At 44.4% G+C, this 23,627-nt stretch overlaps 4 protein-coding genes across 5 annotated transcripts; 2 read left to right on the top strand and 2 right to left on the bottom strand.

The window, feature by feature from the left end:
• Window positions 1-3,000: 3,000 nt before the first annotated feature.
• LOC123190927 (plant cysteine oxidase 3) lies at window positions 3,001-6,992 on the top strand. Its single transcript, XM_044603657.1, has 6 exons — window positions 3,001-3,369; window positions 3,506-3,681; window positions 4,281-4,428; window positions 4,809-5,009; window positions 6,551-6,666; window positions 6,767-6,992. Exons 1-6 carry the CDS (start codon window positions 3,219-3,221, stop codon window positions 6,779-6,781), a joined length of 807 nt encoding a protein of 268 aa, XP_044459592.1. The 5' UTR covers window positions 3,001-3,218; the 3' UTR covers window positions 6,782-6,992.
• Window positions 6,993-7,260: 268 nt separating this feature from the next.
• Window positions 7,261-9,418, bottom strand: LOC123190929 (regulatory protein RecX). The gene is made up of 6 exons (XM_044603658.1): window positions 9,211-9,418; window positions 9,049-9,134; window positions 8,821-8,956; window positions 8,117-8,209; window positions 7,890-7,977; window positions 7,261-7,686 (listed from the first exon to the last, which is right to left on the bottom strand). Exons 1-6 carry the CDS (start codon window positions 9,306-9,308, stop codon window positions 7,408-7,410), a joined length of 780 nt encoding a protein of 259 aa, XP_044459593.1. The 5' UTR covers window positions 9,309-9,418; the 3' UTR covers window positions 7,261-7,407.
• Window positions 9,419-14,552: 5,134 nt separating this feature from the next.
• Window positions 14,553-17,283, top strand: LOC123190930 (ubiquitin-conjugating enzyme E2 28). Of its 2 annotated transcripts, none has more exons than XM_044603660.1 (5): window positions 14,553-14,764; window positions 14,846-14,926; window positions 16,236-16,363; window positions 16,662-16,766; window positions 16,909-17,283. In XM_044603660.1, the coding sequence occupies exons 2-5, from the start codon at window positions 14,857-14,859 to the stop codon at window positions 17,050-17,052; spliced, it is 447 nt and encodes a 148-aa protein (XP_044459595.1). In that variant the 5' UTR covers window positions 14,553-14,764; window positions 14,846-14,856; the 3' UTR covers window positions 17,053-17,283. The 2 variants fall into 2 exon arrangements, with proteins under 2 accessions (XP_044459595.1, XP_044459594.1); XM_044603659.1 differs by having other exon boundaries at window positions 14,595-14,760.
• Window positions 17,284-18,355: 1,072 nt separating this feature from the next.
• LOC123190926 (actin-related protein 8) lies at window positions 18,356-23,425 on the bottom strand. The gene is made up of 12 exons (XM_044603656.1): window positions 22,971-23,425; window positions 22,738-22,832; window positions 22,245-22,315; window positions 21,991-22,058; window positions 21,629-21,690; window positions 20,657-20,754; window positions 20,179-20,260; window positions 19,724-19,866; window positions 19,287-19,435; window positions 19,066-19,199; window positions 18,839-18,957; window positions 18,356-18,767 (listed from the first exon to the last, which is right to left on the bottom strand). Exons 1-12 carry the CDS (start codon window positions 23,327-23,329, stop codon window positions 18,672-18,674), a joined length of 1,476 nt encoding a protein of 491 aa, XP_044459591.1. The 5' UTR covers window positions 23,330-23,425; the 3' UTR covers window positions 18,356-18,671.
• Between the last annotated feature and the right edge of the window lie 202 nt (window positions 23,426-23,627).

Below are 23,627 nucleotides of genomic sequence, written 5' to 3'. Positions count from 1 at the left end.
TTTGTCATGCGGTAATGATTTGGATAGGAAAGAGTGCCAAAAAATTCCAAGGGCAATCAAGAATATATAAATAGCACTTCCTTCATAAAGTGTTGTTGTGAACAGAATAGGAAAATGAATATTGTTGAATTAGTTTTGAACTAGGCAAGGAAGGATTTTTACATATTTGATGAAGATATGCCTCAAAGAATTTATGAGATTTTTTGGGAATTTTGGGAATGATAGAAATATAGGTTGCTTCACAACCTAGGGCAAAAACTGCCACATGGACATGACACATAGGCAAAACTGATGAGATGGCACCTAGTCATCACAACCCACCACAATCTACAAGGCTATGACCATCTATATTGGTCATTAACAACTAGAAATAAGGCAGCGGACTAGCACTGTTTGCTTTGTGACCATTTCGTGTAAGGAAATTACGACCTTTCTGACCAAAATGGTCGCAATGGTTTAGGGTTTGGAGCCCCCTGAACAGCTTTTGACCAATTGGTCTAAAATGGTCATAAATTTATGACCAATTCTTCGAGGGTCACTGACAAAAGGTCATAAGTTGACATATTTCTTGTAGTGCTCGGTGATGTCCGGACGCTCCGTCTGAGGTCCGAAGAATGACTTGTACATCTCCTCGTGCGTCAGGCCGAGAAAATTTTGAATGGCACGCGGTCCCTCAGGATTGAACTCCCACAGGCGAAGAGGCCGGCGTTTGCAAGGCTGGACTTGACGAACCAACATAACCTGTATCACCGCAATCAAACTGAAATCTCCATTGAAGAGATCTCGAATGCGGGCTTGCAGTATAGGCACGTCCTTAGCTGGCCCCCAGCTCAGACCTCTACTGATCCATGACATCAGTTGTGGTGGGGGGCCCGAGCGGAAAACAGGGGGGGCCGCCCACTTGGCACTTCTAGGAGCCGTGATGTAGAACCACTCCTGTTGCCACAATTCAGACACCTCTGGGATGGAACCTTTGGGCCACGGAGCTCCCGTCATCTTGCGTATTAAGGCACCTCCACACGTTGATGCTCCCCCTCGACCAGCTTCGGCTTCACTTCAAAGGTCTTGAGCCATAGGCCAAAGTGAGGGGTAACCGGAGGAAGGCCTCGCACACGATAATAAATGTCGTGATATGAAGAAAGGAGTCCAGAGCTAGATCATGAAAATCTAGCCCATAGTAAAACATCAAACCCCTGACGAAAGGATCCAGGGCAAGACCTAGACCTCGGAGGAAGTGGGGAACGAACACGACATTCTCGTTGGGTTCGGGGGTGGGCACGGCCTGCCCCCGGGGAGGCAGCCGATGCAAAATCTCGGCGGTCAGATATCTGGCTTCCCTCAACTTCTTGATGTCTTCTTCCGTGACGGAGGAAGGCATCCATCGGCCTTAAAGACTAGATCCGGACATGACTGGAGGTTCAGAGCACCTAACCTGAACTTCGGGCGTTTGAGCTTGAGGTGGGGGAAGGATTCGATTGAGCACGGGAGGGAAAAATAAAAGCCTTGTCCCCTTTATAAAGAGGGTGAATATCAAGCGTCCTCTCCCTGTCCGTTTGGACTTGCCTATAATTTAGGAGTCCTAGACGCGGTTGGGTTACCCACGCCCGTATTGATGAGAATCCCGGGAAACTATCTTTGCCTAGGGGACACGATCTCTGCTTTAACAAGACGTGCCAAGGAAACCGCCTCGCGTAATGCGCTGAGATGGGACAGTAAAACGGTTCGAATAAAAGCTTGGTCGTAGTGTGATGACACACTACGGAATACGTCAGCAGATTAGATTTGTGTAAATATTATTCTCTCTATGGCAATATGTGAAAACTTATTTTGCAGAGCCAGACACTATCTTTGTGTTCAAAATCTTCTATGAAGTATTTGGAGGAGGAACCCGTCTTGCAATGCCGAAGACAATATGCGCGCCGGACTCGTCGTCATTGAAGCCTAGTTCAGGGGCTACTGAGGGGGTCCTGGATTAGGGGGTGTCCGGATGGCCGGACTATACCTTCAGCCGGACTCCTGGACTATGAAGATGCAAGATTGAAGACTCCATCCCGCGTCCGGAAGGGACTTTCCTTGGCGTGGAAGACAAGCTTGGCGATACGGATATGAAGATCTCCTACCATTGTAACCGACTCTATGTAACCCTAACCCTATCTGGTGTCTATATAAATCGGAGGGTTTTAGTCCGTAGGACAACATACACATTAACAATCATACCATAGGCTAGCTTCTAGGGTTTAGCCTCCTCGATCTCGTGGTAGATCTACTCTTGTATTACTCATATCATCAATATTAATCAAGCAGGACGTAGGGTTTTACCTCCATCGAGAGGGCCCGAACCTGGGTAAAACTTCGTGTCCCTTGTCTCCTGTTACCATCCGGCCTAGACGCACAGTTCAGGACCCCCTACCCGAGATCCGCCGGTTTTGACACCGACAAGCGGGGAGAGTTTATTGCTGATGCTGGCTGGTTTATACCAAATGTGGCATCTTCAGAGTCAGCAGAGGTTATGGCCATTCGCAATGGGTTTTATCTCGCTTCGAGGATTGGTTACACTGTCTTACAGATTGAATCTGATTGCTCTAATGCGGTTCAAGCTTATAACCTGGAAGATTACTCGGGGCGGGACTCAGCTATTATGTTTGAAGGAAAAGAACTGGGACTGGATCTTGCTCAGTACGAGATCATTGCATGTCTACGTGAAGCAAACGAAGTAGCTGATGCTATAGCCAAATACTCTCTCACTAGTAGACTTTCGGATGTTTGGGAGCGCTCAATCCCGGACTTTATTTCTCATCTTAACTATTATTTGAGAAATAGAGTTATTTATACGTCAAAAAAAAATCATTGCGAGTCTCCCCAACGTGTGGATTCAATGTGATATGGGTCCATCGACAAGGAAGATGAACACTCCGTAGCCGGTGAACAAAAACACTTTTGCCGGTCCGCATTTGAAGCGGAGACGAACAACTTTCTGTTTCCCGTTCGAGATGGAGGGAGCCGGTGAGTTGAGGCGCACGGGAGCACACGAAACCAGAAAAAGGCCAAACAGTGGGCGCCGCCCGCCGCCCGCCGCACCCACCAGAAAAACCGCTCGTTATCGTTCCACCCCGAGACCACCCGACCGGACCCCCTTCGCCGTCTCCCCGCCGCGCTCGTCGCCGCCGGCCAGATACATCCAATCCAAGAGCCGCCCGCGCGCCCCTGCTCCGACCCCAATGGCGTGGGGGGCGCCCGCGCGGGCGCAGTCGTCGCGGGTGCAGGCCCTCTACGACCTCTGCAGGCGCACCTTCCCCTCCCCCTCCTCCGCCGCCGCCCCGGCCGCCCCTCCCCCCGCCAGCGCCGTCCGGGCCATATCCTCCCTCATGGGTAACCCCCGGCCCTCCTCCTCCCCTTCTCCATCTGCCTATCCATGGCCGCCCTGTCCATCCATGCTTGCGTAGCGTAGTCTCTGGCTCTCTGCTTCCTCCTATGCTCCTCAATGTGCGCGGTCGGTTATATGCAGATACTATCAGCCCCGCGGACCTCGGGCTCAGGGACGACAGCCTCGGGGACGGCGGCGGCGGCGGCGGCGGCGGGCACGGGTTCTTCGACTCGACCTTCGTCAAGGGCGCGGCCAGGGCGGCCAGGTGGGCGCAGCCCATCACCTACCTGCACGTCTACGAGTGCGACGCCTTCTCTGTGAGTGCACTTGGTTATCCTGTCACTGCAATCACCACTTGGCGGACAACCATTGCTTTGAAACCGATGGCACAATTTGTGACATAGATCCATTTAGCATCCATATATGCTGACAATTGTTCGGATTTTCGACGAGGGTAGTGTTGATTAATGATTATGACCTCATTCCTGCTGCTTTGTGAACAAAGGCATGCCAAGGACATCGAGCTTGTTCTAGATTTCTAGCATACTTTTGGTTAGATGCTCAATTCCAAATGATTTTCCCTCCATCCCTTTCTAATAGTTAAAGTAAGTACATATCCACTTCAGATTTCCTCTGTAGTTTATAAGCCATCTTTACTTGTTGAGGTTTGCAACCTACAATTTACTTGTGTAATAACTGGCCATGTTTACCATTGTGACTCCACTATCAGCTTTGACAAGCTATCTTATCTTTTGAACGAACTTATAATTTCATATTGTAGTTTATTCCACATTTTTAATCTTTGCTTGCTTGATTACAACTCTTTTAGCAGCAATACTGCAGGGCACTTGCTAGTTATAGCTTGTGGAGGCTATTTAACATTTTTTTTCCTGGTGTTTTCTATGTATTTTTGCAGATTGGAATATTCTGCTTGCCAACTTCAGCCGTTATTCCTCTCCATGATCATCCAGGAATGACTGTGCTGAGCAAAATCCTGTATGGTTCGATGCATGTGAAATCGTATGACTGGGTAGAGCCTACTGTTCTGGCGAGTAATCAACAAGGTTATTTTCGTGCTCTACTTCAAGTTTAAATATCTGTTTTGCTTATTTCATTTATTTTCTGTTATTTTCATGTTCGGTCCTTATTTCTTACAGTATAATGTTTCTTCTGCTTGGTTTCCACCTCCAAGTAGCGAACTGATGAACACTGTTAGCTGTGTCGTAGTACCAATGGTCCAATACTACTGCATTTCGTCACCTGAACCTGTTAGTTCTTTTTGATCGGGTGTTTTGACGGGCTGACATATGTTAGTTATGACTTACCAGTGTTCAAATCATTTTAGAGTGGTTGTTTCCATGTGTTCACCATATTTCAAAGTCTGATCTTCAAAAGGGGTATTGCTAGCCTGAAATAATTTAATTTGTTTATTGCTCATATGCAGTGAGACTGGCCAAGTTACATGCAGATGATGTTCTTACTGCTCCATGTCCAACTACCGTTTTGTATCCCCAAAGTGGCGGGAACCTACACTCCTTCACTTCAGTTGCCTCTTGTGCTGTTCTTGATGTGCTTGCCCCACCATACGCTGAGGATGCTGGTCGAATTTGCACCTATTTTAATGATTATCCGTTTTCTAGCTTCTGTAAGTGAAACTCCTCCTTTTCATTATAGTGCATGTTTGTTCTCATGGCGAGATCATTGCTAATTCCTTAACTAAATTCACTCTTGGTAGTAGCTACACATCATCCATGAGAGATATTTATTTCTGGAGGCATACATTATTTGTTAATGTGCATTTTAGTTTGATGATCCTAGAAATAATAATTGCCTTGTAAATCTTGTTAATGAAAAGGTGGGAACCCTGGTTTAGGGAAATAATACAACTGATACTCTTGCCCATTAAAGTACCAGTGTAGGTGTGAGATCGCTCTTGGTTTTCTAGGAGTAAAGGCATATTTATGATGTATGAGAGTGATGTTACAGGATGGCAGCAACCGATCAGTTGATTTCACTTTGAATCAGATACTGGATGTAGCAAACACCAGTATGGTGGCTCATCTGTACAAACCCTTTAATGGAATTGTGATGTGTATTTGGAGCATTTAAATGACCATCGACATTGAAATATGGCCCTTGCTCCTTCTTTAGGACCCAAGGAGATATCCCGTGCTTCCTCTTCTTATGGTGCTTCCGTGCTATCTACATGTAAAACTATATCCAAAAAATTATAAAAAGTCTGATTTTATTTTTGTAATGTTGATGCAAGATGCATCTACCATGCCTCAAAATTTTATATGAAAACTCAGTTCTTAGATAAAGAAACACAAAAAAAGGAAAATTAGACGGTGAATAGTAACAAAATTGAGTTGTGTACTATGCACAGTCAGATTTGTCTTTTGTGTTTCTCAAGTTGTAAATTGAATTTGATCTTGATATTTTGAGTCATGGAAGATGTGTATTGTGTCAAGGTTTTCAACAAAAATTGTATATTCATAGTTTCTAGATTCTGCCATTTTTTCCGCTTAAGTAGCACAGAAACACCCTAAGAGGAGCACCGAACATGTCCATTTTAGGGTCCTTAGCAAATTCAACAGCCTACTATTTCCAGTATTGGCTCTCGGTATGGGTATGCAGATGGCATGGATGACATATAGATCTACAGGACCATACGTTACCCTTCGGTGTGAGCAAGATTGCCAACTATGGTGGTTAGGTTAGGTCTGCTCATGCCAAGCATGACATACCTGCCACACTGGGGAATGCATGCTGATCCTCCTATTGCCTCAGATTGGTGGCAGGTCAAGATTTAGCCTGTGACCTATAGTAGCAAGCTGAGGTATATCGACTATAATTTGCCAAAACATGTTGTTTTTGCCGTTTATTTAGTGTCATAACTCATACTCCCTCCGTTCCAAATTAGATGAATCAACTTTGTACTAAAAGTAGTACAAAGTTGAGTCATCTAATTTGGAACGGAGGGAGTAGGTTTGATGATTTAGGTACTTCAACCAACATTCTTTTATGTTCTGTTTGTTCATTCCCAATCTGAGAAACTATCCGATTGTAGTATCCTAACATCCTAGAGCTGCTGATGGTTTTTCATCTTGTCTGGATACTCTTAATTTCCAGTCTGCTCTCGCATCTTCTAGCTTCTCATGATTTCGTGTGATGCACAAACTGCAGCAAGTGGACGCGCAAAGACAGTCGATAGCCCAGATAATTATGCCTGGATTGAAGCCATAAACTCACCTGTGTACATTAACATGCGCCCTGGCATGTATACTGGCCCGACTGTACAGGTATCCCCTAACTTTAACCTGCTATATATTCCTCCATCAGCCTTGGTCGTTGCTAAAGAAGATGCTTGGATGCAATTCCTGATGCGTTTGCGCTTTCCAGGACTGCCTATCATAACCGACGGACCAAGGAGCATCAAGTGTGTATCCGGGCAGCGAGGCACCAATACAGTTCTTCCAATGTTGTAGTGTTGTAAATGTACCGTAACCTGTTACTTTTCTATTTAGATTTTGTGCTAGATGGATGGCTACAGTGAATATACAGTTAGAACTTTCTCATGCTCCATTTAGTGGAGGAATCCACATTGTGTGGCCTGAGCTTGTCGTGATACTGTTTTTGCGCCCCCATAGTATATCTGTGTTGGTCTGGTCTAAGTTTGGGACTAGGGTAGTGAATGCTGATATATTCAAAATTCCATGCAAAAATCAGCTGAAAAGGCATTCAGCCACTGTTATCAAAGTACTGATAAATATGCATGAACAATTACATTCATATATTCCACCTTGCATTTACGTTGTTCATCATGCGCGATTCACTGATTCCACGTGCATCAGGTGTTCCCACCTAACCTCCAATTGGGATTTCACAGTAATACGAAGAAGAAAGGGTGCAAAGCAATCATTATATCAATATATCATGTTAAACAGGAACCAGATTGAGCAGACAGAGGTTGCTTCTAGCAGCAGATGCTTGTCACACCACACTAACTTACAACGAAAACAATGTAGAGCAGAAGGCCAAGGTCAGGGAGGGTGCTGTGCCTCCAGCTTCCTGATAATGGAGTTGGTCACGCCCCAGCTGAACCCTCTGTACTGAAGCCACCTCACGATGCGCGCACGCCGCTTCTCCATGGGCAAGCTGCTCCCTCGCAGCCACTGCTTGGAGGCCTGAGCAAAGAGATGATCCATGGAAGCTTCTGAGAACCCATGTGAGGCCTGGTCTTCGTCACCACGGTCGTCCTGGAACACGCTCCTTGTCGCCTGGTCCGCTTCGGCCTCTGGCACCCCTTTCTGGCGAAGCGCCTGATTGGTGTGAAAATAAACATGAGATGCTTGATGAATGACCGCAACATCTCCATGAAAGTAAGCATAAAAATTAATGTCAATGGGGAGTGTTTCGACAACTATGCATGACAATTATAATTACAGAGGATTTCAGTGAAAAAAAAATCAGGAATGGGACACCGAATGTATCATTTGGGAGAAAAGATGCGAGAAAAGACTACCTGCTTTATACGCCTTGGACCCCAAGTTGATGACTGCCACCGGGATCGTGAAAATGATTCCGCATAATAACCATCATTCAACAGACCCCTTCAGGAACAAAGAAGGCATGAAAATTTATTCCGCATAATGATCGTGAAGCTAGTGAATAGTGATTCAACTATGACGACGATCCAATGCACGACTATTATTCACATTTTCATGTCAGGATATCCAACGGGAGTCTTACCTTGACTTGAAATCAGCAATCACAGAGTCGACTGTGTCGGCAGAATAGTTCTTACCACATAGTTTCTTCCTGAGCTCAGAAACACTGTATGCTCTGCCCAAGATGAACAAAAAGGCGTATTTCAGCATCCAGTTTCAACACCGGTATATAAGCGCCAAACGTACAAGTGAATAATAGTGACCGCAATTCAAAGCACACAATTTCCTTTAGACTCTGTGTGGTACTCCCTCTGTAAAGAAATATAAGAGCGTTTAGAACACTAAAGTAATGATCTAAACACTCTTATATTTCTTTACGGAGGGAGTACTCAACAAATTGGCAAATTAAAGAGATTAGGCAGCCTACTATTAACATACGATATCTTGCGGTACTGTGGCTGCCAGACCATGTTTTCCTAAAAGAAAAGGTTTTGCACTTCTAAGCAGCAAAATCCTGCTTTTATTTTTCTACAACTGATCCTCCTCAGGTTTCCAACTATCTCAGTGTGTAAGACGAACAGGCAAACTTCACGATGTTCACACCGAGACCTATCGCGTCGAATCCATGGGCAAACATCGCCTACAGAACATTCACTAGAGATGCAGCCAGTGGCACATTGCTTCTATGATATGAAGGTTTTCAGAGAGATTCCTTTGATATCGCCAGAGGTGGATATATATTTCAGTAATACAGTAGAACACAGTGTATGATCTGTCAGTCCTGACCTGACAGCAAGCAGTTCAATGGCGCTCTTCTTCGCATCCTTCACGACGCTTTCGCTGATTCCAGGCACCACGCCATCGCCTTCTCCCTCGTCCAACGAAAGCTGCAGGAACTGCTCGTCCGGAGCACTGTTCTTCGCTGTCAGGCAAAGAACCCAGAAGCAATGTCACACGTCTGCATTTTAATACACAGCCTGACGAACAAGACTTGGAATCTGCTGCGGCTCTCACCGGCGTACGCGCTCCCCTCGTCGGAGAAATCTCGGCGGCAGCTCACCAGCGGAGGCGCGCGCCGGAGGCCGCCCGCCCACCTCGCCCTGGGAGCAAACAACCATCCGAGGCCGGGTCACGCTAAATCGGAAGGGGAGGGGAGGTTCGAGGGAGAGAGGTTACCGGCCGGAGCAGGGGTTAAGGGCGCGGGAGCGCAGGCACGGCTCCAGCTCCGGCCGGAGCAGGAGGAGGAGGCGGCGGCTCGCGGCCAGCGCCGCCATCCTCCGGCGGCTGGTGCCCTGACGTAGCGGCGCTGTGTTAGCGGAGGATTCAACCTTGGGGCCGTGTTTTTCCTCCTTTCCGTAGGGTCTGCTGGTACTCTGTCAGTACTTAGACCATCTCCAACAGGCGCCGGTCGCTACGCTTGTAAAAAACACACATGCCACGTGCGCATCACCTGGTTTGACGCGGCGCGCAGCGCTGATTCCAGCAGCCGCACTAAAATGCAGCGGGCGCCGCTTCAGCAGCGCGCAAAAATGCAGCGCGCGATACGCATAAACAACATATGCATTCGAAAACAAAAGCAAAAAAATCAAAAACAAACAAAAATAAATAGTTTAATTTCGTTTATTACAACTCAAACAAACACTTTATCGTTCAATACAACAAAGTGCAATTAAACACAACAAATAGTTCAACAATACAATAACGAACGCACAAATCATGATGCTCTTTGTCGTTCATTCCATGCCCACCACTTCTCAATGAGATCCTTCTGAAGATCATTATGCGTTGCAGGATGTCGAATGGCATGATAGGAGGCAACAAAACGGGCCACCCTTTTAGTCCTCCGTCGCACTCGCACGGGATATCCCAAGAGCTCATACCGAGAGTAGTCTACATCTTGGCCACGCTCATTCTCGATGATCATGTTGTGCATGATCACACAAAGCGTGCATTATGTACCAAAACATCTTTTGGTCCCAAAATCTAGCCGGTCCTCTCACTCACAATAGCAAATTGGGTTTGCAAAATTCCAAAAGCTCTCTCCACATCTTTTCTAGCCGCCGCCTGAGCATTGTGGAAATCAAGATTTCTTCTTACCTTCTGGCTTTTTCAACGGCTTGACAAAGGTTTGCCACTTTGGATAGATACCATCCGCTAGATAATAGTCATAGTTGTATGTACGGCCATTTACAAAAACTGCACCGGTGGTAACTCCCCATTTGTAATCTTACTCATCAGTGGTGACCGGTTGACAACATTGATGTCATTCAAAGATCCAGACATTCCAAAGAATGCATGCCAAATCTAAGTCTCTTGATCGGCCACCGCTTCAAGGATTATAGTGGAACCCTTTTTTTGGCCATGGAATTGCCCATGTCATGCCTTTGGACAATTCTTCCAACTCCAATGCATGCAATCTATTGAGCCAAGCATGCCAGGAAAGCCGCGAGCTTTGTTCATCGCAAAAAGCCTTGCGACGTCTTCATCATTGGGAGATCTCAAATACTCCTCGCCAAATACTTGCACAATTCCGACTGCGAAGCGCTTGACACACATGATGGCTTGGCTCTCACCCATAGCCAAGTGATCATCAACTAGATCAGCCGGTATACCGTATGCCAACATACGCAAAGCGTCTATCACCTTCTGAAAGGTGCTATGCCCGAGCTCTCCGGCGGCATTCCTCCTTTGCTGAAAAAAGCGGTCATGGCTCGCTAGTTTCTGTGCAATGCGCCTGAACAACTCGGTGCTTATCCTAAACCGGCGACAAAAATACGACTCGGGGTATGTGGGATTCTCCGCAAAATAATGCCTGATCAATCTGTTGTGGGCATGGATCCTATCCCTCCAAAAAATTTACCGACCCATAACCGAACCACCGTGCTTCGGTTTTTTATTAATATGCATACCTAGGATCATTGCAAGATCCTCCTCTTCTTCCATATCAAATTCTTCTTCGGAAGAATCATACGACGAACTCATCTACAATGTTGAATACTATGCTATAAATAAAAAACTACAATCAACATGCACGAAATTCATGGCTTTTGAGCAATACATACCTTCTAGGCGTTTTGTCGAACACCTTGCGGGCGCCGAGCGGCAGCGAGCGCGCGGGCGCTGTTCGTCGGTGGACCAGCACGCGCGCGGGGCGGCAGGCCTAGAGGGGGGTCGGAGAAAGCACGCGCGGGACGGGGATAGGCCGGGGAAGCGCCGGAACGGTCGCCAGGTGGCGCGGTCGGTGGTGGCGCGGCTAGAGGGAGGGTGGAAGGTGCGAGCGAGCGCGCGAGAGTCCAGCGCGCGGGAGCGGGCGCAGCAAATAAGCGGCGCGGGATTGCGTTTCGGCCCGCGCGGTGGACTACGTATACCGCGCGCGCGGTTTTCGCGCGCCCGCTGGAGCAGCTGTTCCGGTTGCGCGCGCGCTAAAAGGGGAGATTTTGCGGCGCGGCGCTAGTTTGGCGCGCCTGTTGGAGATGCTCTTAGGGTTCATTTGATTTGACAGGATTGAATCTCTACTTTGACTAAATGTATATTCAAAAAAATATCAACATCAACAATATCAAATATATATGCACTATGAAACTACATTTCATAACAAATCTAACAATATTGATTTGGTATTGTGAATGTTGATATTTTTTCTATATGTTTGATCAAAGTAGAGACACTTTGACTTTTGATAAAACTTATATGTAGATTATTTGGAGTATGAATTTGAGGATTTGGTTTGATAGATCCGGTTGTGGACGTTGACTTTGGATGCTTGCCCGGTCACTGTCCGCGGACGTATAGGCCGCATATTAGGTAATTGTGGTTGTAGATCGAAGGGGAACTTTTGGTCTATCGGTGTATATACACCCTATATGAAAAAGATAGTAATTAAATAAAAAAATCTGAAAATATTTTTGAAATAAAGTTGACCTTCCGTTGTACTTGTAAGAAGAATTTCACAAAATGAAAAACCCTCGTTGACTTCTTAAAAAAACAAAATTTTCAGCCAAAATAGTGTGAATAGTGACCTATAATAACAAATAATTTTTGTTTTTCTGTCCTAAAGTCAACGCTTGGTTTTTGCTTGGCAAAATCTGTATACTAGTGCACAAAAATCCAATTTGTTCCAAAAAAATCTAAACTTTTTTTTTACTTTTTTTGTAGTTATTGAAAAATAAATCTCATATATGGTATATATACAGCCATGAACTACCAAATGGTGTCTACCACGTGCTATCAAATTGACTTTTCCTTGTCTTGTCAATGAAGATACTTCCTCCTTTTCGGTTTATAGGATTTAAATCTGAAATATCATCAACCAAGATAGATGATGGATGGAGGAATATATATCTCGTAGTTTCAAAATTACTCAAACTTTAATCTGCATTAATTGCAGTGTATGCATGGATGACCATTAAATGAGTAGAATCGTTGCATGCATTGGTTGGTTTCTTTTAATTCTTGTGTGCATCAATTTACTGCACCTTGAAATGTGAACACATGGTGAAAATAAGACTTATAATATGAAAAAGCTAAGAGAATGAGATGAGCCCAATAAAAACCGGAAAGAAGGGAGTATATCACTTTTCTATCCGTGGTTTTACTAACAAACTACTATTATGTATCCACAAAACTTGTTGAATATTCCTCTTTGGAAATTGTAAACATCATAAGTATCTTCTTTTAGCATAATTGTGTACAGAATATAAACATGTACTGTTTCCTTTCTAGTTTGTTAGGCCTAACTCAAAAATTTCGGTAACCAAGTATGAATTTGAGAGGGATCACAGAAAATTCTAGTAGCAACACTGTCATCCATAAGCTTGTTCAGACGGGTATGACAACTCGTACGGCTATTTGGGTACACCATGCACCGGAGGAGATTCTCCCTTATACGTAACAACCTCTAGTTGATGAATGGAAAGTCCCTTTTCCGCACAAAAAAGGATATTCATCAAGCATGGTCTCTCGTCCTCTTCCTTTTCTTCATTCCTTCACTAGACAATTATCCGTGCATTGCCACATTGTTATAAATATTTAATACGTTAGCTCGTGTTTTTACTTGCCCTAATGTGATTATACAAATAAATATTTATAAATTTCCGCCCGTGATTTATCTACCTAAATAAAAAACAATTGCACCTTCCGGCCGAAAATACTTGTCGAAGAAATGGATAAAAATAGATATATGTAAAACTAAAATACGTCTAGATACATCCATCCATTACTCCGACAAGTATTTCCGAATAAATAGAGTATATGGTAAGAACTTATTGACTTATCAAATAATCCCTTCGTTCCTAAATATTTGTCTTTCTAGATATTTCAACAAGTGACTACATACAGAGCATAATGAGTGAATCTACACTCTAAAATATGTCTATATACATCTGTATGTGGTAGTCTATTTGAAATATATAAAAGACAAATATTTAGAAACGGAGGGAGTAAAACATAATTTATTTTACAAGACGATAAAAGATGGAATAGTTAAGATGATTTTGAAATAAAATGATGAATAAAATAGGAGCACTATTTTTTAAATGACAAAGATAATTACCCATGCGTTGTCACATGCTATAAATATTTTAGTATGTTAGTCCATGATTTACCTACCCATATTATTTTGGAACGCAATACAGTCGGAGATGCTCTCATACGCATGCATATACTCACCCAAAGATACCGAGGTGACACAACATATTAAGATTAACAAAATCACCACAAACTTCTCGTAATCGCAGGGAACGTCTCCTCTAGCCTCCCCACAAAAAAAGAACGTCTCCTTTAGCCAAACAAACGTTGCTGAAATGTTTAAAATAATCCAGAAAAATGCGTGCACCGGTGCCAAGCCTATCACTTAAACCCTGATGAGCTGTAAATAAATGTTTATAAAGCCCTACCAATGACTACCTAAATAAAAAAAAATCATATTTTTACCCTTTTTATTGGTCTATGAAAGACAACATAATTTTATCTATTAACTCAATAAAAGATGGGATAGTTAAGACGGTTTTCATGGGAAATCGGTGAAAAACCCCGAAGATAGAGGAAAATCAAAAATGAAAAGAGGGAGGAAAAACGTATGTAAGGTTGGACGAATCACTCTGAAAAAGAACACCTTTTTTTAAGTACTCTTTTCGTTCCTAAATACAAATCTTTCTAGAGATTCCACTACGGACTACATACAAAATTTTTTTAGTGAATCTACACTCTAAAGTATGTCTACATACATCTGTATGTAGTCCGCATTGTAATCTCTAAACAGGCTTATATTTAGAAACGGAAGGAGTACTATATAAGTAAATAGAGAGAAAAAAAATGTTACTCTTCATCTAGGGAATCACTACCTCCAAATACCCTAGAGTTGGGACCGGCCCCACCTGTCATCGTCACCGGCTGAGGGCTAATGGCGTCTTGTTTGCGAAATTTCCCAAAAAACAAGCTTATTTCCCTCCCCACCCGAAAAGCACCGAAAGGGGGGCGAATCTGTGCGCGTCCAGCGTAAGCATCACGCGAGCCGCGGGCGGCCGTCGATCCCCGATCGGACGGCCCGGGCGTCCCCTCCGCCCTATATAAAGCGCCCCGGGCCTGCCCACACCCAAATCCTCCGACTCCTTCTCGCCCCCTCCTGCCCCGTGGTCCCCAACCGCCGTCCGCCGCCGCAGAGGGGAGAGGCGGCCGCCGCCCGCCGCCACAGCACCGCAGGCCCCGTCGCCCCCGCGCACCCCGCCGGTCGGTACGCGCGACGCCGCCGCACCCCCTCCCTCTGCCCGATCTGTTTTCTAGGGCCTGATCTGTGCAGGATTTCCGTGATTAGGGTTTGATCCCATGGCGTCCAAGAGGATCCTCAAGGAGCTCAAGGACCTGCAGAAGGACCCTCCCACCTCATGCAGCGCAGGTGATTTCCCCTCCGCCCCTTCCGATTCCGTCTAGATCTCGCCCCGAGTTGAATTGCGTCAGGATGAGCGCGCCGTTTGCGTGGTCTGGTTGTTAGTTACTGGTCATGAGGGTTAGGTTGTCGATTGTTTAGCTCTGCTCGCGCAGTGCTTTAGGGTTTGCTGATTGATTGGTGGAGAGTACTCTCTACTTATGAACTGTACATGTTCTATTAATATGATTGACTCATGTCATGTGTGTGATGTATCTTCTGAGCAGGTCATTAAAAACCCTTGGATTTTGTTTTGTTAGGTTAAGGTATGCCAACCTTATTGCAGTTTACAGTGAACGGCTCATTACGTCAGTACCACATGGGTGGAACATGCACCACAGTAGCACTATATGCTATCTTAACTGCCATTAACCAAAAGAAATTAAAATTGCCGAGGACTTGCAGTTTATATGGACAGTTAGGCATGGACTAGGACTACTTTTTAAACATACAGTACCAACCTTATCTGTTATGCATGGACTAGACTATTTAAGAAACATAAACAGTGCCAACCAAATCAATAGGGAGAATTATGCCTATGTTTTAGTAGGAATGGTCACCTTTCTTCATTGGTCTATCAATGCATACTGGAAGAAATATAATTCTGAAGCAACTTTAGCTTTGCTGATGTTGTTTAAACCTTATTTAAGAAGCATAAAGAGTACTAGCATGATGAATAGAGTGAATTGTCAAGAGTGGCCTATGTTTTAGTAGGTTGCAATGATCACCTGTTTTCCTTGGTCTATCAATGCATACTGGTAGAAATGTAATTACTGAAGCAACTTTAGCATTGTTAATGTTTGTGTAAATCTGATTTGAGAAACATGAACAGTACCATCCTAACCAATAGAGGGAATCATCAAGAGTGGCCTATGTTTAAGTGGTCTATCAATGCATACAGTTATAAATATAATTACTGAAGCAACTTTAGCATTCATAATGTGTGTAAACCTGATGTTCTGTGTTTTAGTGGAGATACCTGGCTACAGTGGATGTCCTAGCGTCCTGGGTGACTTGATGTTATTTAATACAACAGTTGGTTCTACTAACCTATTGATAATGAGCAATCAACTTTGAATTATTCTAATCACTACTGGACGTGTATATGATGGATAACCCTCGATAACATAATTTCATGTCTAATTCTGAACTTGTTCACACATAACTAAAGCTGGCAGCCGCTTGATCTCGCAGCAAATATGACTTGTTTATTACTCATACTTGACTGGCTTGATACAAATGTTTGTCTGACTGTATTACTTTACTTTGATTTGGGCAGGTCCTGTAGGTGAGGACATGTTCCACTGGCAGGCAACTATCATGGGACCCTCTGACAGTCCGTTCACCGGTGGTCTATTTTTGGTGAACATTCATTTCCCACCGGATTACCCCTTCAAGCCCCCGAAGGTAATTTCCGGTGTACCGAGCTAACCTTTGTAAAAAAGAGTTCATATTGGAATTGCTGTTACACAAATGTCTTGGGGGTCCTCAAACAACCACTCCCTCTGTTCCTAAATATAAGTATTTTTAGAGATTCCAATAAGGGACTACATGCGAAGCAAAATGAGTGAATCTACACTCTAAAATATGTCTATACATCTGTATGTACTCCATAGTGGAGTATTTAGGAACGGACGGAGTAGTTTACTGCTGCTTGCTATCTTATCTATTTTTTTTCTGACATCCAGACATGAACATATTTCAGGTCTCTTTCCGCACCAAGGTGTTCCACCCAAACATCAACAGCAACGGCAGCATTTGCCTTGACATTCTCAAGGAACAGTGGAGCCCGGCTTTGACCATATCAAAGGTAAAGATCTGCATTCCTAGCTTGGTTGTTCCATTTTTGCTTAAATCTTGTTGCTGATATGAGCTTGGTTCCTTGAGCTACTTCCATCTCACAAAAATCCTTAAGCTATGTTTCTCTAACATTTACCCGTCTCTATTAACAGGTCCTCCTGTCAATCTGTTCGTTGCTGACGGACCCCAACCCTGATGATCCCCTGGTGCCTGAGATCGCTCACATGTACAAGACTGATCGGGCCAAGTATGAGTCCACGGCACGCTCCTGGACACAGAAGTACGCCATGGGCTAGAGCCTGGACGGCCAGCTGGTGACCATGGATGCGCCGAGCCCAGAACCGTTATCACCTAAATAACCAGCCAAAGTATCACCCCACCCCGCGACGAAGTGAATGGACTTTTGAGGCCGTCGTGCCCCTGTTGAACTCGTATGAATGTACTCTTGCCATGTCAAGTCCGTTGGGTCTGGGTAGTCTGTTCTACCTGACGTTTCGTTATCCATTAAGTTAAATCTCTGTCGTATCTATGATATGTGTGGCTATCCATTGCATGCTTTGATTGGGTTTTCTGGCTGGGAAGGAATTGTGGGTTTGAGAGCCCCCAACTATTTTGAAGTTGAAAATGTCGAAGCAAAGAACCTAAAATTCCTAAGAAAATCCAGGTGCCTAAAATCCATGACTGTTGGGTCTGTATTTTTTCTGAATGATTATGTCATAGAAACAGAGCAATGCAAACTTTTCTTTGGAATTCCATACGAAAATGTGATATTCCAAGTTCAAAAAAAAATGAACCATTTAAGAGCTATAAGAAAATCATCTATGAATAGTGACATTGGGCACTATTCAATGTTGATTTTTGTTTTTTTACCTTGTATAAACAAATTTGTGTACTTAGAATTTCACCAAATTTGTGTACTTATAAACAAATTTGGGGGAGTTCAGTTCACACTCCGCCAACAACTTATATTTTGGAACGGAGGGAGTAGAATAAACCCAGTCGCCACCCTCCAGAAGGATCTTGATTGGTGCGGAGGTGTTTCTTCATGGAACATAGTTTTTTTTCCCCATCGGCCTGACTCCAACGACACAGCTTATTCTTTCGAGCCTCGCAAAGGTCCTTTTGGTCTTGTGATGCTACCTATCTAGATCAGGCAGTCCCCTCGCCAATGTGCTTAGCGGCGAATCTCAATCATACACGATTGTGGCAATTCAATGAGGCTTGATTCGTTCTTCAACAGCAGAATTGGGTGAATCTCTATCATACACGATGGTCTCTTATTGTGGCAATTCAAGGAGGCTTGATCCGTGCTTCAACAGCAGAATTGAAGTGATTGCAGATTGAAATCCTAGGTTTGTGCCAAGCCAAATTTAAAGTTTGACTATATATAAAAATTTATCAACATCTACAACACAAATTAGTTTTGACTAGATGCACCATAGTCATACAAACATATATTTGATGCTGTAGACATTAGTAACATATTTCTCAACAAACTTGGCCAAATATAGAGAAATTTGACTTAGATAAAGCTAGAACTTCAAATAATTTGCAACGGAAGGAGTAAAAGCCAAATTTAACTTCAAAAAACAAAGAGAATTGGAAGGGCAACGATAAATTAGAGGGTGATCCAGTTCAAGATAAATAGACGGTATTATTCCATCTGCAAAACAATAATGTACGGGTACATAAATGATAGAGAATCATACTAAATGCGCACAGCGTGATGCATTCACTTGTGCTATACAGCATCCCATAACCAATAACAATCTATCATTTTTACTTACTCGCAATAATCTATCTCTGTTATGTACACCTTGGACTGATGCTGTATAGATCTGTAGCATATTTTAGAGGATAACAACCTCATGGCTCTTTCCCTGGCTTTGCCAGTTATAGCTGCGGCCGTTAGGATCTATCGCCATGCATTCACTAAAGACGAACCACTGTGGCGTGACTTCTGGCGGAACTGCTTCTTGTTTATGCACCATGCGTCCGAGAAAGTGCTCACCTGAATTAGGGCAGTCATTAGTGAAGATAAAAGTGCGATAAACTGATCACCAGAATCGACGCTGTCCTTACAGTGCCGATCATCTTTGCACCGAACCAGGCGGTGTCTGTGCCAAATGGAGGAGGCAGAACCCTTATTCCTTCTGAGATGTATGGAGGAAGAAGTTTGTGGAGCTCTTTCTCGAGCCTCTCTGTTCACAATGAAAATACAGCCTTATCCACCAGTGTTCTAGATTTGTTGTGTTATGCATTAACTTCCAATCAGCTGTTCAGTATTAAAATGCATTAGGCAAGCATACCTGGCAAACCAGGTAAGCACGACGATCCACCAGCTAAAACCACCGTCTTGAACCAGCTGTGGTCACGGAGCACCTCATAATTGTAGCAGTGATCCATACATAGAGATACTGCTTTGTGCAAAGCCATAGCACGACTGCAACACAAACATCGAGCAAGCATAAGCAAAATGTATTAAAAGGAAAAGGACAAGCAAGGTTACGCAACAGAGAAGATAACATACACTCCTCCAATCTGGGGCTGGAAAAGGATTTCTGCCATCTTGAATCTTTCTTCTGATAGAGTGAACCACCCTTCACCATCCACCTCACAGGAAGCTTGTGTGTTCTTACATAGTTCTGCTTCATAATCAGCCGCGACGTAGCAAATTTTCTTTACAGATAGAAGAGGAAAGGGAGGTAGAATCATGTGTTAGCTATCATCTCCATTTCTGTCATGTACATAATCAAAATAGGTTGCCCAACTAATGGCTCCAAGCACAAATAGTTTGTTACTATGTCGTCCTCAACTAATAATATAGGTTTCAAGCACAATTAGTTGGTTTGTAGCCCCCAACTAATCAGTTACAAGCACAACTGGCCACTAGGTGATATTTATGTGGAGAACGCAAGCTACAGCAAATTACATTAGCTATATTGGGATAATAAACAAAAACCCTACCTCCTTGATTGTTCGAACAGTGTACAGTGATTCAAAAGAAATATTCCTTCGCTGCAATAGCTCCTTTAGAAATCCAGTAAGTTTCAGAGCACCTTGCCCCACAGTTTCAATGCCTATCTCACGCATCACCCTACCTTGAAAGACTGTTGCAAGGAAAATACATAAGATAAAACAAATGGGTATTTTTACCACTTGATCTAGATGCACTTCCATGTGTTATAAACATTTTGGGACAAAGCCTGACCATGAATAATTATCAGTCTACAGCCCACACATAGTCTTATCAATACTCAAGCAAGTTCTTTGCATTAAGTTGATATTCAATGTAATAAAATTGTGGTAGGCCTAAAGGCTTGGAATATCGGCCATGTTTACTGATCTTAAGAGAAGATACATCAGATACTGAAGAAAACAGTAAGATGGTCGACTGAGTCGAACCTTACACCAGAACTTACTGGGAACAACGGATGTGACATTGAATCCAATGTTGACAACAATACCAGAGGTTCGTCTAGCAGCATACAAAGCTAGGAGTGCCTGCAAAAACACATGTCAACAATCTCCCAAAATATTTTCTTCAGCAGGTAAAGTTAATGAATAAAGTAAACAGAAAGGTGGCTTCTACAAGACTACAACTACATCGAGGTTCGATTTAAATTTGACGACAAAATATAGAAAATGTATTACAGAAAATTCTTAATTGAGAAGTTCCAGGTGTCCAGCTTGAACCGCGACTCATGATTCTGACACAATATAATATGCGAATCTTATACTTTTCCAAAGATAAATAAAAAAAATAGTGTCTCAAATCTCATTATGACAAAAAATAATAATCAAAGGGACAGTGGTACACAAGGTTGAACCAAAAAGTACATCAAGAGGTGATAAATGTAAGGGCGAACAAAATCACCAAGGGAACATAAAAATGCTTACTTGATCAACAGCACAAACTGCAGGAACATTCATGTCGAACAAAACCGAGTACAATGTCTCCTTGTATTGCTTTCTTGAGGCCCTAGCAGCCTCGGTATCTGCGCCAAGTTGAGTTAGAAACATACGGTCAGACAAAGAAGTTTGAAATTGTTCATCAACCATAGTGAAAAATTGATGGGCAGATGTTGAAAAATTGTTTCAAGTTTCTATTGTTAACTTTGAGTCAGTTGCAAAACTCTGGCTCTGTAGCAAAAAATATCTTCATCTTAATGTAGTCTCTTCTGCTGTCCTGTGGGGGCTGTGGAATTTTAGGAACTCCATTATTTTTAGTAGGTGCTCCTGGATCACTATGAAACAGGTGCTAGGACTGGTCTCTCGTTATTTGAGAGATCAAACAAAACCGTTCCAGGATTTACAGGGAGGGCTCCTGATGGAATTTTAGACCTCGCCGTGGATGCATCTGTCGTCTGATAGCACCTTTTGCACTGGAACCAGACTGATACACTGCAAAAGGTGGGTTGGCTCTGTATCCTTGAAGGAGGCGGTGGGGAATGCTGCACATGGTGGAAAGAGCACCGTGGAATATCAGAAGCAGCACCCCGACGAAGAAGACTCCATCCATGTGCTGTTCTCTAGTTACTATTTGTGACACCCCCTAGCCTGCATGTCTGTTTGGGGTCTTTTGAACTCATATTTTGTTGGTTTCGTTGGTTTGCTTTATGCTGTGCTCTAGCGGCAGGCTGGTAGACACTCCTTTAGTTTTTGCTGTCTGTCGGTGTAAGAACTCGTTCGTGGTTTCTTTTCTTAATTGAAATGAAACCAAGGGATGGCCCCTGATTTCGAAAAAATTGATGGGCAAAAAAATGTAACCATATAACAGGGCCGCCATATAGAAATAGTGATGAAGGTAAACAATGTAAGACAGAATAGAGAATGATAAAGTAGAAAATTGTATCACCTAAAAATACTAACCATCGGAGTGGCAGAGGGGAAGGGCAACAACAATTGGTCGAGCAGAAGGCTTTACATGTATCCTATAAAAAAGTCAAGAATAGATAGAGTTTATGGCAAGAATATCTGGATATGTATATTGATTGCTTGTGTGTCGTGATCAAGCAAGAGATGGTGCAGCCAATTTGATAGAAGACCAAACCTAGTCAACGAAAGTTTTAACAATATAAGTTGTGTGTGTGTGTGTGTGTGTGTGTGTTTCAAGTGAATTCACCCAGTGAGAACTCAAATCATCAACGGAAAATGTTGAGCAAAAAAGGTAAAGGAACTTTTTTATATACAAGATAAAGATATTGCAGTGGAACTTCAAAGATCTTACAGACCTGTTATAGATTGTTGAGAAAAAATGACGAAGTCTTGCATACATAGGGGACTCGATGTTACCAAATTCCTGCATGATGATCCCAGCAAAATTAGGACATAAATGATATCATCAATTCAATCATCTTATTATCACCGTGAAGTTGTCAAACCAACATTGGTCAAAGTGTTCCACAAAGAATTTTTTTTGTCATGATAAATGATTGACACGCAATGGCTTGGTAGATTTCCTATTTTACTGATCACCACAGCTTACCAGAAAAGTTGCACAACGCCCAGAAGGAGCAGCATACTTGCTCCAGCCATACTTGCAATAGCCTGATCCACCTATATAATTTAAGAAAACAAACAACAGGGAATGCACACCATTTTAAAGGAGGCCATAAAATCAAAACAACAGGGGTCAATAAAAACACTGCCGATTTCCCTCCAAAAATGACTATCGCGTCGCACAAAGCAAAGGGCCAGATACAATCAGCCTACCATAACGACCTAATGATTACTGAAGATAACTAATCACGTTATGTTCTGTTACCGTTAACAGTGGAATCCAGAGTCTGACGCATGGCCGCTTGGGGAAAAAATGTGTAGTGACTGACTGAAGGTAAGATCATTAGAGTTGTCCAAATGGGGGAATTTGTTGGGTGTACAATCCCTTAATGAAGCAATCAATGCATATATAGTTATACAATCGCTGGATAACTAGTGATGATTAAGCGCATGAAAGGGAGATGCTGGCTGTTACTTACCATCGACTATGATAGAGCCTGGAACGAGCGCTCGCTGTCCGTAGATGCGCTTGAAGGAGAGCTGCGGCGGGACGCGAACAGTGCCGAAGTAGACGCTGCGTACGCAGTGGCACGGCACAGTGCTGTTAGTTAGGACTTAGGAGGCGAACGAGGCGGGGACGCCAAAACGGAAAGGCCCGGGCCGCGTGAGGAGCCAGCCAGGAGGAGGAGGAGGAGGGGGGAAGGGGGGCAACCTGCGGGGCTCGGCGGAGCCGGCGGCGAGGTGGGTCTCGGCGAAGACGACGAGGTCCCAGGGGTCGGGGCCGAGGCTGAGGAAGAAGGCCCAGAGCGCGTTGTCGGAGGCGAGGAGACGCCAGGTGCGGCACACGGCGGCGGAGCGCGCGGCGTCGGCGGGGCCCAGCAGGCGCAGGATCTGCGCCAGCACGTCGATCGGCACCGCGTCGAGCGCGCCCAGGGAGCCGTACTCCGCCGCCGCCGCCGCCGGGGCGCCGCGGCGGCGCGGGGAGGAGGAGGAGGCGGAGGCGTCCGGGTCGCGCGGCACCGCGCGGGCCAGCACGGTGCCCCACACCTTGCGCAGCAGCGTGGACGCCATGGCCGCTCGGACGGGCGGGGCGGACGGGGAGGAGGAGCTTACATGCGCCGGACGGGGAGGAGGAGCGCGGGGGAGAAGTGGGATGGGATGGGAGGGGATCCAGAGGCACGGAAGCCACCAGAAATTTGGGGGCGTGGACCGGGTTGAGGTGGGTTGGTCCGTCGTGTGACTGCGAGTGGGCCGCGCGGCTCCCCCGCACACTGTTCTCGGCCAACTACCCCACTGTGTGCACTCGCTCGACTGTCTGTCCTTCGCGAGTGGGCCGCCAGCATCCGTCCGATTGGGGCGTCCAGGAGGA

The sequence above is a fragment of the Triticum aestivum genome, chromosome 2A (assembly GCF_018294505.1).
Source record: "Triticum aestivum cultivar Chinese Spring chromosome 2A, IWGSC CS RefSeq v2.1, whole genome shotgun sequence".
NCBI lineage: Eukaryota > Viridiplantae > Streptophyta > Magnoliopsida > Poales > Poaceae > Triticum > Triticum aestivum.
The sequence above is the reverse complement of the archived record's forward strand: the minus strand, read 5'-3'. Positions and strand labels throughout refer to the sequence as shown.

Excerpts from the sequence above, each read along its gene's own strand:
- LOC123190926 (XM_044603656.1), bottom strand. The coding sequence starts at position 23,329 with ATGGCGTCCACGCTGCTGCGCAAGGTGTGGGGCACCGTGCTGGCCCGC. Across the intron at positions 18,958-19,065 it reads GTGCTTACCTGGTTTGCCAG|AGAGGCTCGAGAAAGAGCTC; the intron begins GTATGCTTGCCT and ends CATTGTGAACAG. Across the intron at positions 18,768-18,838 it reads GTGCAAAGATGATCGGCACT|GTGAGCACTTTCTCGGACGC; the intron begins GTAAGGACAGCG and ends GCCCTAATTCAG.
- LOC123190929 (XM_044603658.1), bottom strand. The coding sequence starts at position 9,308 with ATGGCGGCGCTGGCCGCGAGCCGCCGCCTCCTCCTCCTGCTCCGGCCG. Across the intron at positions 9,135-9,210 it reads CTTAACCCCTGCTCCGGCCG|GGCGAGGTGGGCGGGCGGCC; the intron begins GTAACCTCTCTC and ends GTTTGCTCCCAG. Across the intron at positions 8,957-9,048 it reads CGAGGGGAGCGCGTACGCCG|CGAAGAACAGTGCTCCGGAC; the intron begins GTGAGAGCCGCA and ends TTTGCCTGACAG.
- LOC123190927 (XM_044603657.1), top strand. The coding sequence starts at position 3,219 with ATGGCGTGGGGGGCGCCCGCGCGGGCGCAGTCGTCGCGGGTGCAGGCC. Across the intron at positions 4,429-4,808 it reads TCTGGCGAGTAATCAACAAG|TGAGACTGGCCAAGTTACAT; the intron begins GTTATTTTCGTG and ends GCTCATATGCAG. Across the intron at positions 5,010-6,550 it reads TTATCCGTTTTCTAGCTTCT|CAAGTGGACGCGCAAAGACA; the intron begins GTAAGTGAAACT and ends CACAAACTGCAG.
- LOC123190930 (XM_044603660.1), top strand. The coding sequence starts at position 14,857 with ATGGCGTCCAAGAGGATCCTCAAGGAGCTCAAGGACCTGCAGAAGGAC. Across the intron at positions 16,364-16,661 it reads ACCCCTTCAAGCCCCCGAAG|GTCTCTTTCCGCACCAAGGT; the intron begins GTAATTTCCGGT and ends AACATATTTCAG. Across the intron at positions 16,767-16,908 it reads CGGCTTTGACCATATCAAAG|GTCCTCCTGTCAATCTGTTC; the intron begins GTAAAGATCTGC and ends CTCTATTAACAG.